This window comes from Suillus bovinus, assembly GCF_016758785.1.
Source record: "Suillus bovinus strain UH-Sbo-P2 chromosome Unknown EDB93scaffold_26, whole genome shotgun sequence".
NCBI classification, from domain to species: domain Eukaryota; kingdom Fungi; phylum Basidiomycota; class Agaricomycetes; order Boletales; family Suillaceae; genus Suillus; species Suillus bovinus.
In genome coordinates this window covers 21,204-36,208 of record NW_024542082.1, presented here as the reverse complement: position 1 = coordinate 36,208, position 15,005 = coordinate 21,204, and the positions used below count along the sequence as shown (strand labels likewise).

Genomic DNA, 15,005 nt, shown 5'->3' with positions numbered 1-15,005 from the left:
CGGGGTTATCTGTGGTGTGGGTATTACCGGAGGCGTATTAAGTGCTGTTCTAGGCGGCTGGGGTACATCCCGTATCAGAGGAGCCTGAGGCAAGTTACTCTGTCTAGAAGAGCTCCGATGATGTGATGGTGAGATAAAACCCGGAGATATTGGATCAGGAGGGTTCACCGGGGAGCGCACTTGTGCAAGCAAAGATCCTGGTGAGGGGACGAATGGGTCTCCTATGCGTTCTACAGAGGAGTTTCGTGAGGAGGTCTGGTGGAGGGCATTCATAGGCTCTGTCGTCCTGCGTGCCGGTGCAGGCCACGCCGTTTTGAACGGCGGTGCTACGTATGGATGCCCAGGGTCACTTGAAGTCCTTGATCGCTGTCGTCTGTGTCCTGGTGGGCGCTGACTTGAAGAATGCATCGTGCGGGACATGAAGATCGTTAATGAAGGGGAATATGTCAAGGTTTAGGACAAAGAAAGAATCTAAACAATGTTAATTGCGGCTCTCCGGTTCATCCCACGGGTTGGATAGTTGTCGAGGGTATAAGAAATATCGATCAAGATTCGTATTTCTAGGAATCGTCGAACGGTCGAGACTCGATATGAGTATCGCGAAGATGACTCTCAGTGAGCTTGATCAGTGAAAGCCGTTGCTGTTTTGAGAGTTCAGCAAGATCCGAACGGGCCAGACTCATATACACCACGAGGCCGGGCCGCCGTCGACCGGGAGTTAGTAGTATGTATAGGCGCCCATGTCACTGTAAGCCTGTTGTAAGTAATGTCTGCAATGACCGAAGTCAACTTACATAACTTCAAAATTTGCGATCGGTGACAGGATTGGTCCCGATGGTGATCGACCTTAAAAGCTTAATGTTTTGTGCACCTGACGCGTGGTTGTGAATATCGACTCGCGACTTACATAAATTTCAACTCTTGCAAGTCAGTGTATCGACTAGAGACAGTGCACCGCTTCGAAGGAAATGCAAGTATTCGAAACTGGATACAACCGTGCTACTTATAAGTTTGCATCACTACAGCTGTTGTCATTATCACTCAATTGCCAATATTTATGAACGGTAGTTGGGCGTCGAGACTGCATAGTCAACTATTGCATCAATTTCACAGCAGGCATAGGAGTACATAGGAGTACATAGAAAGCTACAGCGTGGCCAGAGTCATTCCACGAGCTTGGATGTTTACCACATACATCGCTGTCTCCGCCAAAAGAACAAGACCAGACTTCGTGAACACCAGCTGGGCCGTGGTGGTGTTCAAGTGGATCTTCCCAATGAGCGTGCCTTCGTCATTCCAGACATGAGTACCGCCGCCGCAACTGACATAAACGTTGCCATTGGTATCAAGCTGAATGCCATCGGGTGCACCAGAGTCACTGTAGACGAACACTCTACGGTTCATGAACGACTGCGTCGTTGGCTCGACGTCGAACTGATAGCTTTAGAATTTGCTTCAGTATCTGATCATCATCATTCTAGGTGGAATTGACTAACATCGTGGCTGGCAAAGTCTGATTTGTTCCGAGGATGCCTCCGAAAACACCCGTGTCGGTGCTGGTGCATTACTTTAATTTACAAACATGAGAAAAACCCAGACTTACACGTATGCAGTTTTGCCATCGGGCGTGAATGCAATACCATTCGGGTGCACAAATTGGTCAGCGACAACTCTGACCTGCCCAGTTGACGGATCAAAGCGGTATACTTGTGACGGTAGCATTGGTTCAGGACGGAAACCGCTATACCAACCGTAACTGAAGAAGCCATTAACATTGTGGACACGATGATCTCATCCGTTGCTCACGCAGGATCGGTGAAAAACATGATGTCCGTGCCAGGTAGAATTTTGATATCATTAAGCGAGTTGAACTGTCTCCCTAGGAAGTTATCCAGAATAACAGTGGTATTGTAGGGAGGGCTGGGATTTACGCGAACAATAGAAGGCGGAAGCAAAGCGCGACCTGCGGTGACGAACAGAAGGTCTCCCTTGTATGGACCTGTTCCCCCGTTAACCATTTGGACATCGTCAGAGAGGTTGAGCTGAAAATCAAGACAGTTAGACATCAATGACCAAGCGGGAGCGACCCACTGTTTGAACCTGAATATTAACATTTCCGGTCGTACGAGCCAGCGCCTCGTCGACTAGCGTCATGTTGATCATGCTAACAACACTGTTGTTATACCAGCCACTGTAGCTGAGTGCGCCACCACCAGTGTTTGCAAAGAAGACCAAGTTGAGATCTGGAACGTAAATGGGTGCTTCATGGGCAAAAACAAAGCCAGGATTCGAAGCAATTTCCCGAATAGTAGGAGATGGTCCAGTGGCATCGAGGAACGAAGGGTCATAGACCTGAATGAATGGAGGTGGACTGCTGGTGGGGTTAAAACCGATAATGGATGAGTTGCGCCATTTTGTGTAGTTTGCTCCCACAACATTATACGATAAAGGGTCGATATACTGCAAGGCAGACGCTTAAATGTAATTTAGCACTGCCAAATTGCAATTGTCGACGCACAATTATTCCAGGCGGCGACGCGGCAACAAGGGCGACAGCCAGAATCGCACCAACTGCTAATTTCGTCATCCTTGATGAACTATTTCCTGGCAAGTCTAGTTTCCTATAACAGTCAGACGTCTCATTTTTAAGATAGACTACATGGCAATACCAGGAGGGCTCCGAGTACAGTCCGTATCGAAATTTCAGGGATATCGTTGGGCTGGCCGGTTAAAGTTAGATGGCGAGTAAGTACAAAATACTTCTGATAAACCAACTTAATATTGTATTATCTTTGATGCCAATCGCATAATGCCAGCGGAGCATCATGTCCGCACAATATTGAGAGAAGAGTCGTTCGTTGTTTGGCATCTTGGAACAACCGTGCAGCCGTGCAACACGTTTCGACACTTCGCTTCTTGCAAGATTTCATAGGTGGTAAAATGCCAGTTTCCGCGCTGTGAGGTATTACCATATAGGCAACGTTATACCGATGTTATGTATATGATATACTTATTGTCAAATGGGTATGAGCATATTGATGAAGCCCTAGATTGATGTAAAAAAATGGAACACCACATCCGGTGGCAGGGAGAGCAATAACTTGAAAGAGTACGCGTCACCCTTGTAATTAGAGGTGGATGTTGGTTGCCTGGGCGCCTCTAAGCAGATAGAGGATGAGATTATGGTCACGGATCATGATGCAAACGAAGACGGGACTTGGAATATTGATTCTATGTTGCTATCAAGTGGTCTTATTTCCATGTAATTAGTACCTCTAGCACGATGAAAACGACAATACGATTTTGCCATCTGCCACGCTGGCAGAACACGGTTCTGCCGGTTCTGCCAGATTCTACCGGCAGAACCACTTTGAATTAGTTTAGCCCATGACACTAGGATTCATACAGCGTTTGGATGGATAGTAATTGTTGGATATTTAGTGTGGGTATTGCCAGTGTAACATCGGTCGGCCCGCGGCCCGCGCATACTGTAGAGATACGCACTTAGCTTCGACATTATCTGGGTGTGACCAACTGAACCTTAGCTTCGAAGATTCGAAGACGGGTGTGACCTGTGACATGTCAGCAATAGCTTCGAATCAGCACCACTACCAGCTGCTGTCAGCAAGAGCTCACAGTTGATGGTGATGAAGAGAATTTTGGTCATGTAAAGCGAGATGCATGGCAAATACTCAGTACAAGAATTTTTGGGAATATTTTTGCATTTTTTTCATGTTTTACCATGTGTCATAATTTACCTTCGACGACTTCAATTTTGTGTGACGGTCACACGAAATAGCTTCGATTCGTCGGACGTGTGACGCTGTGACGAAGCTAAGTGCGTATCTCTACAGTAACCGTTACACCAAAAGGTGAAATACTCTTTCAGTAGCCAGGTTCACAGTAGTGTTTTCGAGTTATTTTTGTCGTTGTTTTTGAATTTGTTTTTGATGCTGAAAACAGTCAAAAACAGTTTTCAATTTTGATCATCCTGTCAAAAATGCACGAAAACAGTTTTTCCCTCATGTCTGACTTTGAATTTACACTGAGAACCATCATGCCTCATCGAACTGAGAGGCAGCTAGTAGCAGATGATATCCAAGACAGATTCTTTTGTTGGAAAAATCTAAATGTACCTTGGAAGGCTTCTATCTTTAGACATCATTTCAGCACCTTCTAATGGCATTACAGCCACAATTCCAGGGCCTTCCATGGAACTTGGTACATTTTTGGCACTTCAAAGGACCCAATGATAATTTTAGCTACTTCCAATTGGCTTCCCTTCTGATTATGAGTCAGCAGCTGCCTTTCACCATCGTCAGTTGTTCAATAATAGTTTGGTCCTTATCAATTCCTAAATCCAATTCATTTCTCCATCACAAGTCTACATTGCTGAATTGATACTGTATCATATTATTCACTCTGGTGCTGCTACAAACTCATGCACTGCACCTGCCAGTGCAGGCACAAGCAAGCCCTGGTCCAGGCCCAAATTCTGTCCCAAATCAACTCGTATAGTGCAAATATTGTGATTGATCCTTCACACCTCAAGGTGTTGAGTCTCATGAAAGGAGTTGTTTGGAAAAACAGAAGAGAAGGAAGGAGACTAAGGAGTTCGCAAAGCTAGCTATGAGAGCAGTTGATGTGCAACAAAAAGGTATGTATCATTATGTTAATTGATGTTATGATAATATTTAACATTCTGATGTGCTATCAGAACAGCACAAAATGCGCCATCGCAAGGCGGCCGGCTTGAGTGCCATCTCACAGACACTTCTAGGCCAGCCAGGAGGAGTGCACTTAGACTATTATGAAGGGGATCATGGTGATTATGATGCCTTGAGTGTCAAAGGGGCACATCAACGTGAGTACTTCATCACTAGAGTTATGATTTGTCTGAATAATTCATTGATGAAAATTTCAAAGGCTCAGACTCTGATACAAGCATAAAGAGTATTGCTGGACTAGCACCTGAGAATGGACCTCCACCCGTTGTCCCTCATCCTGACCTTGACAAGTTCAAGATGGAGTACCACCCCAACAGTGGTTGACCTACAGTTGTCGAAAAATTTCAGTCTACGGATGTGCGGATGCTGCACCTCCATTGGTTGATGATTCTTTGTGGCTTCCCTTTTTGTGTCATGCAGATTTTGAGTTTGCTGAACTGGCGCACTGAGCTGCTCTCAGCAAGGAACATATGGACAAATTCTTATGGCTGCTCTGGAACATTGTAGATGGTCACGCAAAGTTTACATTCAAGACTCACGGTGATGTATCAAAAGCATGGGATAAGGCTTCAATGCAGATGACTCTGGTATGTGCTGTTTTATTTCAGAGTCCATTAATCTAATGATCAGACACAATTATAAACCTTAGTTCGAGAAGCATGTCATATCTGTAGAATATCAGAAGGGCAAACTAGACTTTGATATATATTCACAACCACTATGGGACTGGGCTATGGACCTGCTCAGTGAGGCTATTTTGGTGCTGCACTTTGAATGAGATACTCAGCGGTTGTACAAGCACAATGGTACTCAGTATGAACAATTTATACATGAACCTTGGACTGCAGACCATTGGTGGAGGATCCAAGTATGTATATGTAATATTAGCTCTGATGGAACTAATTTTGTACCAATGATTCGTTTTGTCATAGTCATCATTACCTAACAAGGGGGTACCATTTGCCTTGATCTTGTATGCAGACAAGATGCACTTGTCGTCATCTGGCAATGTCAAAGGGTATCCGGTAATTGCCCAGTGCGTGAACTTGCTGGTTCACATTCAAAATTGTGCTGGAATAGGAGGTGGTTGCCTTGTGGGCTTGTTGCTGATTGTAGGTTTCTATTTCACCTCAAATGTTACCTGCTATGATTGTACTAACATGGTTTTATTCTTTGACAGGTATCTGAAGACTCTGAACAAAGCAACAAGCTCTCCTATACAAATTTAAAGTGCATTGTTTGGCACGAAGCATTTTTAAAGTTTCTTGAGGTCATCATACTTTACTCCAAGACAGGATTTGCCCATCAATGCTTCAATGATATCCCACGCTGGTTGTATGCACTAATTCTACTATTGTCAGCTAACTACAAAGAACAGTGAGTACACTGTCTACTTCTAGCTTAAAGTTATTGACATTTCAACAGGTGTGTAATGGCATTAATACATGAGACAGGCTCCCTCTGTCCATGTCCCATCTGCCTGGTGCCTTCAATGAAAATTTGCAACCACATGGTAACATACCCTATCCAAAAAGTTGAGGATGCACAAATTCACGTCAAACTCTATGAGGAGAATCACATTGCAGGAGAAGTGGCCCTGAAGAAACAAGGTCTGTGACCTATCAATGTACATTTTTTTTTGAATATTTGTCTCTCAGATAATTATGTTATTGTTAGAATATCTTCTGGAGAGTGGAGAACTCAAATCCCCATGAGACAATCTCTCAGGACCCATTACACGCCTTTCACACCGGTTTATATGGTCACCATATTCATAAGGAGGTTAAGAATTTCACAGATTTTTTTGGGTGCAGTGCCCTTAAGTAAATTAATGAGCCGTGAGTTTTTACCATTCATCATTATTTTTTATTCATATTGTGTGTATAGATTTGATGCCTTTCCATGATGGAGAGGTCTCAACCATTTCTGTCGGGTCACAAACATCAGCTTTAGTGATGGGAACAAATTCTGGGATATCTCAAAGGTATGTCTAATTGATTCGTCGACATACTTCATTTTCTTACATGACTATTTCAATAGCAATTTCTATTTGCTGCTCATAATGTAAGGATCACACATCCTCTACACCCCGACCACATCTTCAAATCAAGGTTCAAGGATGCAAGTCCAGAACCATCCACGTGACTCATGGATGCAAAGAAGCGCATGCTTCGCATCCGAGTTATGCGGACACATTCCTTTTTCCTTAACCCTTACTCTCTTGTTACTCTCAACGACTGTTACAAGAACATCTAGATGCTTGGGCCCCTACTATTTTTCTCCTGATCCTCCTCGTATCAGCCCTCGCATCATACCCTTACCCCGACCTTACCCTTGTCATCCTCGTCATCCTCGCATTCCCTTTCGCCCTCTACCTGTCACTTCAGCAAAGCCAGTACATTTGGCCGGATCCTTTCGCTGACGAAGCATACCCATGCTCCGTTTCACCACCTGACTGATCCTGCGGACAGTCCCCTGACCCTTACCGTCTGGACGGTAACCTATGACACGATGCATGACGCATCCCCTTTGCCCTATTTTCCTTTCTTGATCTCTGACTCGGTGCGCAGTCGCACATGCGACTTATACTTAGATCCGCAGTTGCACGATCGTGCCCCTGCGTGTTTCACTCCTCATTCTGATCTTTGACTCACTTTCTTATCCAGCACGTTCTACCTAGATTGAACGTGCCTTCCTGTTATGGTCTTACCCTTTACCGATTGCCTCTCCCGGTAGTACGAGTTATCATCCACTAATACGTCCCCTGTCCTCTATATAAACTCGCTACCATGTACCATATCCCCTAACTTGAATCTACTTGGTTCTTGACCTCCTAACTCTCACCAGAGTGATCCTTCTGCCTCGCCAGCAGTCTATATTCTATCTTCTTATCTGCTCATCGCGGATAAGCCTATAGTCTCGACCTTTACTCATCGACTTCGTCGACGAGCAAAGCCCCTGTTAACTAGTCGGACTTCTGTCCTTCTAATTAACGACGATCCTTACGATTAACCTTCGGGTGTCGTAAAGCCTAGGCCGATATAGCTTATCGTCTCGCACCCGCGTGACATAAGCTACCCGATTTGGACATAGGCGTTAAATCGTACTTGCCGAAGACACGCCAAGTACGACCCCTAACCTTGGGCTAGCCCAAGGACGTCCACAGACCGTTGACGACACAAGCTCTGTTTGAGCGTCGCCAACAGATACCATCCAAGTCGTAACAACGACCAGCTCACTCTTTTTTACCCTCATTCATACTATACCCTGGAATTATCACCAAACTATTTCTCGTCACTCCCTTTTAGTTTCATTCCTTTGCCCAAAAGCAGTCAGATACCCAACGATTCTCGTCATTCCTGTGCATGGCGAGCTACCTAATACCACCTCCATTCAAAAATTGTCGTACTCTCACTCATTCCCGCTACTCTACCCTGGCAGGCTCAGCGCCACCATTCTCCGTTTCACATAACTCTCGTTTTCCGTAATGTCAAGGATCCTTTTTACCTTACAACTTAAAATATGCCATGTACATTGACAAGAGTCAGTCTTTTGCCCTCGTGCTAGATTCACGCACTCAGTCCATCAGCAAAGTCCTCTCGTTCTAAGCACAATCTGTCTCGTCGAAACTCTATCATTTAAAAAGCACGATCTCTTCTACTCTCATTTTAGTACGACAATCCTCGTCGGACTCACTATCAGCCTTACAATAATGTGCTCACAAAGCAGAAGAGCAAAGCCAGCTACATGCTCTTGTGGTGTATTGCAAGTTATCTTATTGTAGACATGTATATCTCACTCGACACTCAAACGGAGAGCACTCTCATAGCTGGCGAAGTGGCATATTCATATTTTTTGAAGTGTTTGGACATGCATACCAACAATTTAATTTAATTGCTCATCTAATTACAGTAATACAGGAATATGTCAATGTTGCAGGCCATTCAACCAAGAACTGGAACTTCCCAAAGGTACATGCTGGAAAGTACATATTTTATGACATACGGGAGAAAGGCACTGCTCAGAACTTCAGCACTTGTCTCAACAAAAAGCAACATGGACCACTCAGACAGATGTATTTATGCCAGACAAACCACAAGGATGTTGCAAATCAGGTATGATTCATTTTATCATTATCATTATCATTGTTCTAATACTACCAACTTAGCTTCTCCAATTGGACACAGGACCCTCGTTTTTGAGCTCATTGATGGTCGCATTGCCCAGCTTGATGAACAGCATCTGTGGAAACTCAAGGACACTGATTATAATGATCCAGATAACATCAATAACCCTAAGGACACCAAAAACATTGGCACATCATTTCAGGGCCATATCTATTTCAGTTCTTCTCAAGACCCTATGAGTTTTGCTGATGTGTAGCAAGCAAACAGCTCGTTGCGCACTTTTGACCAATTTTGTAAGAAATTTTTGATATTCATCAATGAATTCCTTCCTGCCCACAACATACCATTGCCTGATGGGATGATGGTTGAGGCTGGCAGTTTAGGACAAGGTTAGTTAAATTTTTTGTTGATTTTCCAGTGATGCTGATTAAACTACATTTCTTGTAGCTACAGGAATATTGCTACCTCAAGGTACACCATGAGTCCATCATTGACTGGAAGCATGCAACAGACTATCTCCATTGCAGTCCAAGCTTCCATGGACATGAGTGCCATGATTGCACTATTGGCAACCAACATTTAGATCTCACTCTCATGCTTCCAATGGATGCTCCGATTAGCCCACAGCTTGTCATTGATAAGGAGCTGTGCTTTACTTGGCTGCATGCATGGCCTGCAGCATCTTCAGAGTTCTTTTCCATTCATTTAATTATTCATGGTGCTTTGCTCATTCCAGATTATACCAATCCTCATCGAGACTTTTTTCTTGTTGATGTTGTTGATTCTGACATGTTTCCACACTTCCAGAAAAATGTTTTAATATAATAGTATATTGCAATGAGGATCTCATTCTCTAATACTCATTCTGCAAGCATCCATTGTCTGATGGGGATCTGCAGATTGACATAATGTGAACAGTATTAAGTATATAAACTACTGATCAATCTCTGACCACCTTCCAGCACTTCTCCATCAGAGATAGCTCCGCAGAGTCAGATTCACCGCTCTCACCTCTATCACCACCCTGGAAGCCTCAGTCTACCCAGCTTACAACAAGATACTCTGACTCATTTCATAGTCATGAGCAGGTTTGCTGGTTATGTGGACACTTCATTATACATTTATTTGCTTGTCCAGAGTACTAACCTTTTTCATCCTCTAACTCACAGATTTCCCAGTTATGTGGACACTTCATTACATCACATCTTTTCGCTTGTCCAGAATACTAACCCTTTTCATCTTCTGACATGCAGGTTTGCTGGTTATGCGGACACTTCATTATGCATCTGTTTGCTTGTCCAGAGTATGCACAAAATTCCATTCTTGTATAACATTCACTGGTCTAATCCTCTTCCAGCAACCCAAAGTGTGCTTTCCCACTGTTTGGGGATCTTTTGGTCATCACCCAGTCTACCCAGCCTATTATGACAAGACACTCCGATTCATTTTATGGTCACAAGCTCATTTTATGGCCATCAGTTATGAGCATACTTATCTGAATAACTAAATACTTATGCTTTTTTACAGATGCTGGCATTGCCCCAAGTTGATAACAATGCCATCATTTGCTGCAGACAGAAATGCAATGGGCATGTATCTTTACCTCGAGCTGAGGCTGCTTACTTGTTTAATTTGTTACCACTGACAACCTTATTACTTGTGCATGCAGGATGAGTATGTTTTTGTTACAGTGCGTCATAAGACACTTTTCTGGTGTGTGATTGGGTCCCAATCAATATAAAGTTCATGGTACTGGTATGAATGTCTTCAGCTCACTGTTGCCAACTGATTTCATTTCAGTACCATCTTAGGCTTCTTTGTATCTTACCATCATCATGTCCTAGCATCAAGACCCAATAACAGACAACTCGTTCAACAACAGCAGCTCAGGTTCTAATGAGGAGTCTGACTCTGATGAGGAGCTTGTGCAAATTCATACAGCCATTGCTCCTCCTTTAGATGCTGCATCCCCTCAAGAGCTCTGTCAGGTAAGTCTTTCTAGGCCCAACTACTTTATATTCACTTAATTTGTTAATTCAAGGCAATTTTGATTGAGCAAAAGCTTTTACTTAACATACATGGCCAATAAAGGGAGTTGCTAAAAAGGAATGCCCTCCTTAAAGCTTCAGCTTCTCATAGCTGGAAGAAGCTCACAACAAATGAACTTGCCCTAGTGGTGAAGGAAGATGTCATCAAGGCCCATGGGCGCAAGTACTCAATGACACACTGTCTATGGATCGACACCCACCTGTTCCCTTTGTACACATGTCCTAATGTTGATCTCTTTAGCAAAGAGCAATGGCTCTCTCCGCTTACTATTGAGAATAGTGTCAAAGCCAAGTTATTCCTCTTTATTCCTAAGACCGACCATGAGTTGATGAGCCATAAAAACTTTGGGCATAGTGTATGTGTCACTAGTTTTTGACATGCATTTCATTGAATCTCATTGTAACTCACTCAGTTTGCAAAGGCATCAATTTTGTTCGTTCTGAGATGGTTTCCGATGTCAAATCTTGTGCTGGCGTAATTTTTACCATGAGCTCAGACATTTTTCTTGCAGGCTACAAGTGAAGCACTGAGTCCAAATGCTGTACCTTGCTCATGAATCCAAGTGGCACTTATACTAAGTTTGCGCCAGTTCTATTCCCTGATCCCGAGAAACCATCATCACAGATCTTGCTAAAGACAGTCAAGCTTGTTCAGGTTTGTCTTTCCTTTCATTATGTGCATTGCACAATGACTAACTAGATGCAATTAATATAATACAGATTTTGAGAGTCTCAATTTTTGACAAGACTTTACTGGCTTCTAAGTCAATCCCAGCCAGAAAAATGAAGGCAAAAATTTGGGAGTTGCAAGCTACAACTCCAGGCATGATAGCAGCAGCAGCTATCATTATAAGTTGCTTAGACTGTCTTATGCTTTCATGTCACGTTTCACTCATTTCACACTTGGTTTGCAGGCAATCTTTCTCCTCTTGGGTGACAAGGACCTCCTTCCAGTAGGAGCTGAGAGTCATATCTAATATCACGAGTACCACAACTGGTACCGTCAACAATTAATGAGTGAAGACAGATGGTCTAAAGATGTCCTTGCATTTTTCAGTAACTCAATTTTTTCAACCTCTGCCTCCACAACTATTAGCAATAGTGCCCCTCAAGGCCACCCAACTGACATGTAGGAAGAAGACTTTAAACATGCCTTGGAAGATGAGATGAAAGGACCTGTCTTTAGTGCCAGTACTCCACTGGTGCTGTCTCTGCCCTCCAACGAACCTTTGCCTTCTATCGATGATGCTGAGACTAATGATACACATGCTGCAGCTCAAATTGGACCCTCAGAATCTATCTCTACTGCAATGCAAGATCTATTCTTAGGTCTGGACACACAGGATCAAGTGGTATCAGAGCATGACAATATTGATATGCCAGTAATTGCTGACACCACCACAAAGCCCAAACCTAAGCCCAAGCCCAAACATGAGAAGGGAAAGACTGTCAATGGTGATTTGGAATTGACAGAAGCAGTTTCTCACAAACAGAAGTCTTTACAGAAAAAGTTACAGTAGTCTGTCAATAGTTGTATACCTCCTTCAATCTCACTTCTGCCTAGAAATTTCACTTGCCCCTTTGATGCTTTCAAAATGCCTTCCAATTAAGGATAAGTACACACAAGGCCAGATAATACTCATGTAAGTGTCTTAGAATTTGCTTGGAACTTGAACTATATTAATATTAATACCACATTGTCTTGTCCTGTCTTTCCCGCTTTTGCAGGCAGTCTCATAGCCATCTGCAATGCACTCTGGATCTCACCAGGACATCACTTACAGCCAAACAACTTTCTCATCGGCATAAAGGCAAGTGTGTCAACCAAGTTGACAATGTCAGTCTCACAAAGACCTCCGAGGCTCTGACGCCCAGATTCTCCACAGTTTTGGCAGTTGAAAAACTTCTTCAAGGGTGTTTCTGTCATGCTTGTCCACCAGCCAGGCCTCAAAAGGATTCATCGAGTATTGATTGTTAATGCTGGAAACTTTGAGTTCGAGAACACAACAGTCAAGGTAGGTTTTCATATGAATCACATTCATATTAACAGCTTCTTAGACTCTCAGTGCGAGTGCAGGACTACTTCAAAAAAACTTGGGGTCACCCACTATTCCAAACATCATCAGCATTCAAGTTGGATCAAAGGATTAGGATGGAGTTACCCCAGCAGAAATGTGTGCTATCATACCAAACCAATGTTATACACAAAGACTTCCTCCTGAATTCTCACTGACAATGGTTAAATTTTCTTCCAAGAACCCTCAAGATTGCCTTTGCATTCATCTCTGCGCTTGTATCTCAGGTGTGTTTTATTTATTTCTAATTCTATGATTTTATATACAATACCTATAGGCAAACCCCCATGGGCACAGGTGCGGGTATTGGTCAGCAAGCGGCTGAAGAAGGTATGTATGCCTGGCTGGCAAAAACAGTTCTTATTGATGATGGACAAGCACCCATATTGGAAATCACTCTGTTCTTATAATATGTAGATGATAATGTAGATGCCTTAAATTGTAGCCCATTTTTGCAATTTTGTGAAAATTTTACCACATTGTATGAAATTGTTTAAATTCTCAAGGACCTTGGAATCATGTAGTGCTATTGGAATGAGCTTTCAGACCCTTGCCTTAAAATTAGAGCTATGGACCTGGAATGGTCTTGGGATCATCTTGTAAGACCCTCCACCCCTTCCAAGAGTCTTACAAATAGTTTGGGTGCGCTGCCAAGCACCTCGTAATGCCGCTGGCAAATTGAGACCTTTCAATGCCTTTTAAGGCATGCCAAGCGGACTTAGATTTTTCTGACATTGCTGGTATCATTGCTGAGCTTACAGCTCAGTTCTATCTAATTACTCATGCAACAAGAACTGTCCTTTTTTTTACCCATTGTTGAAGTAGCCTGAGCATCAAAGTTCTCCTTCATTCCCAAGTCAGTAGCAGTGAGATTGGTGTAGGATTTCAGAGGACGGCGGCACTTGCAGATTCCTTCACACTGGCGAGGCGTGCCTGTGACAGCTCCTTTACAGCCATGATGTCACTGACTCGCTGTGGCTCCACCACACCCTGGTAGGAGTATCCATACACCTTGGCCATAGTAACAGTACTGTTTTTGATACTCAGTGGGGATTGTCAAGTGCTTCCTTTATTGATACTACCTAGAGCTTCATTGATACTACCTAGGGCTCTATTGATACCTATTAGCTACCTATCATTGACATATTGTGCAAAGATCTCATCGGGAAAAGATCTTGCTAGTACTGTTTCCTGGCCCTGGATCATATCCAGGCCTTCCGTTCATCAAAGATCCTTTGTGGGCTGGATCATATCCACACCTTCCATCCATCAAAGATCTTTTGCGGGCCTTCTGTCCCTACCACCTTGTGGCCCAATTAGATAAATCCAAAGATTTCAAAAACATTACAACCTGACAAAAAATATATATCCTACGAAGTGCTAGATAGTAGTACTACACAATGACTGGTTAACAAGGTCAGGGAAGACCCTCCAGATAGAAGAACAGTGGCCATGCATCATCCTCCAAATGGCAGCTTGCCGATGTGCATATGCTACTGCACCCTCATTCTCTATGGGCCCAAGCCATGTCTTAGATGTTGTACATTCTACCCACCAGGCCGCATGCCAGTCAAAGAAGGCGAGAACACTGTCTTCTTAAATAGATGATCTATAGATGAACACCTACAAAATAAAATATCTCCATGGTCAGCGATTCAGACAAATACCAATGACTGATAATGTGTTCATTAGTGGGTGGCCTGTCAGTATATCCAAGCTACAGTCAGACAAAGGTACTCTATGATATCAGTCTAGAAACACTAGTCAACCCAGCAATATGGTGTTGACTAAAAGAAACAAAGAAGCAGAAAAAAAAGAACCAAGACTAAGCACAATCACTGGTGCTAAACAAAGAAATGAGAACTAAGACTAGGCACAATCAATGGTGCTATGTTCTAAACTTACTATGAAACAGTTGTGCGAAGCTGTATTGGTCACTCCCACAGCGCAAACAGGTAGGATCAAAGGTCAAGACTTGTTAAAAGCTTCCGTAGAACTCTTAGCCTAATACTGAATCTGCTGCCAAGG

The 15,005-nt window shown here is 43.3% G+C and overlaps 3 protein-coding genes across 3 annotated transcripts; 2 read left to right on the top strand and 1 right to left on the bottom strand.

Annotated features, from left to right (window-relative positions):
- Positions 1-1,126: 1,126 nt before the first annotated feature.
- On the bottom strand, positions 1,127-2,995 carry EDB93DRAFT_1144720 (uncharacterized protein). The gene is made up of 7 exons (XM_041449449.1): positions 2,929-2,995; positions 2,519-2,798; positions 2,092-2,460; positions 1,807-2,042; positions 1,604-1,756; positions 1,497-1,556; positions 1,127-1,441 (listed from the first exon to the last, which is right to left on the bottom strand). Exons 2-7 carry the CDS (start codon positions 2,585-2,587, stop codon positions 1,147-1,149), a joined length of 1,182 nt encoding a protein of 393 aa, XP_041307822.1. The 5' UTR covers positions 2,588-2,798; positions 2,929-2,995; the 3' UTR covers positions 1,127-1,146.
- A 1,062-nt stretch (positions 2,996-4,057) lies between these two features.
- On the top strand, positions 4,058-6,442 carry EDB93DRAFT_1103812 (uncharacterized protein; the record flags this gene model as incomplete). Its single annotated transcript, XM_041447347.1, has 13 exons — positions 4,058-4,132; positions 4,192-4,317; positions 4,460-4,517; positions 4,553-4,657; positions 4,718-4,864; positions 4,927-5,043; positions 5,235-5,314; positions 5,377-5,473; positions 5,576-5,595; positions 5,660-5,839; positions 5,908-6,104; positions 6,153-6,337; positions 6,405-6,442. 13 exons carry the CDS (start codon positions 4,058-4,060, stop codon positions 6,440-6,442), a joined length of 1,425 nt encoding a protein of 474 aa, XP_041307821.1.
- A 3,659-nt stretch (positions 6,443-10,101) lies between these two features.
- Positions 10,102-13,443, top strand: EDB93DRAFT_1103811 (uncharacterized protein; the record flags this gene model as incomplete). Its single annotated transcript, XM_041447346.1, has 16 exons — positions 10,102-10,107; positions 10,382-10,447; positions 10,524-10,544; positions 10,699-10,842; positions 11,004-11,065; positions 11,144-11,258; positions 11,316-11,335; positions 11,467-11,557; positions 11,817-11,855; positions 12,036-12,357; positions 12,467-12,545; positions 12,631-12,739; positions 12,789-12,917; positions 13,159-13,204; positions 13,255-13,307; positions 13,423-13,443. The coding sequence occupies 16 exons, from the start codon at positions 10,102-10,104 to the stop codon at positions 13,441-13,443; spliced, it is 1,323 nt and encodes a 440-aa protein (XP_041307820.1).
- Positions 13,444-15,005: the final 1,562 nt, after the last annotated feature.

Excerpts from the sequence above, each read along its gene's own strand:
- EDB93DRAFT_1144720 (XM_041449449.1), bottom strand. The coding sequence starts at position 2,587 with ATGACGAAATTAGCAGTTGGTGCGATTCTGGCTGTCGCCCTTGTTGCC. Across the intron at positions 2,461-2,518 it reads CGTCGCCGCCTGGAATAATT|TATATCGACCCTTTATCGTA; the intron begins GTGCGTCGACAA and ends TCTGCCTTGCAG. Across the intron at positions 1,442-1,496 it reads CAGACTTTGCCAGCCACGAT|CTATCAGTTCGACGTCGAGC; the intron begins GTTAGTCAATTC and ends CAAATTCTAAAG.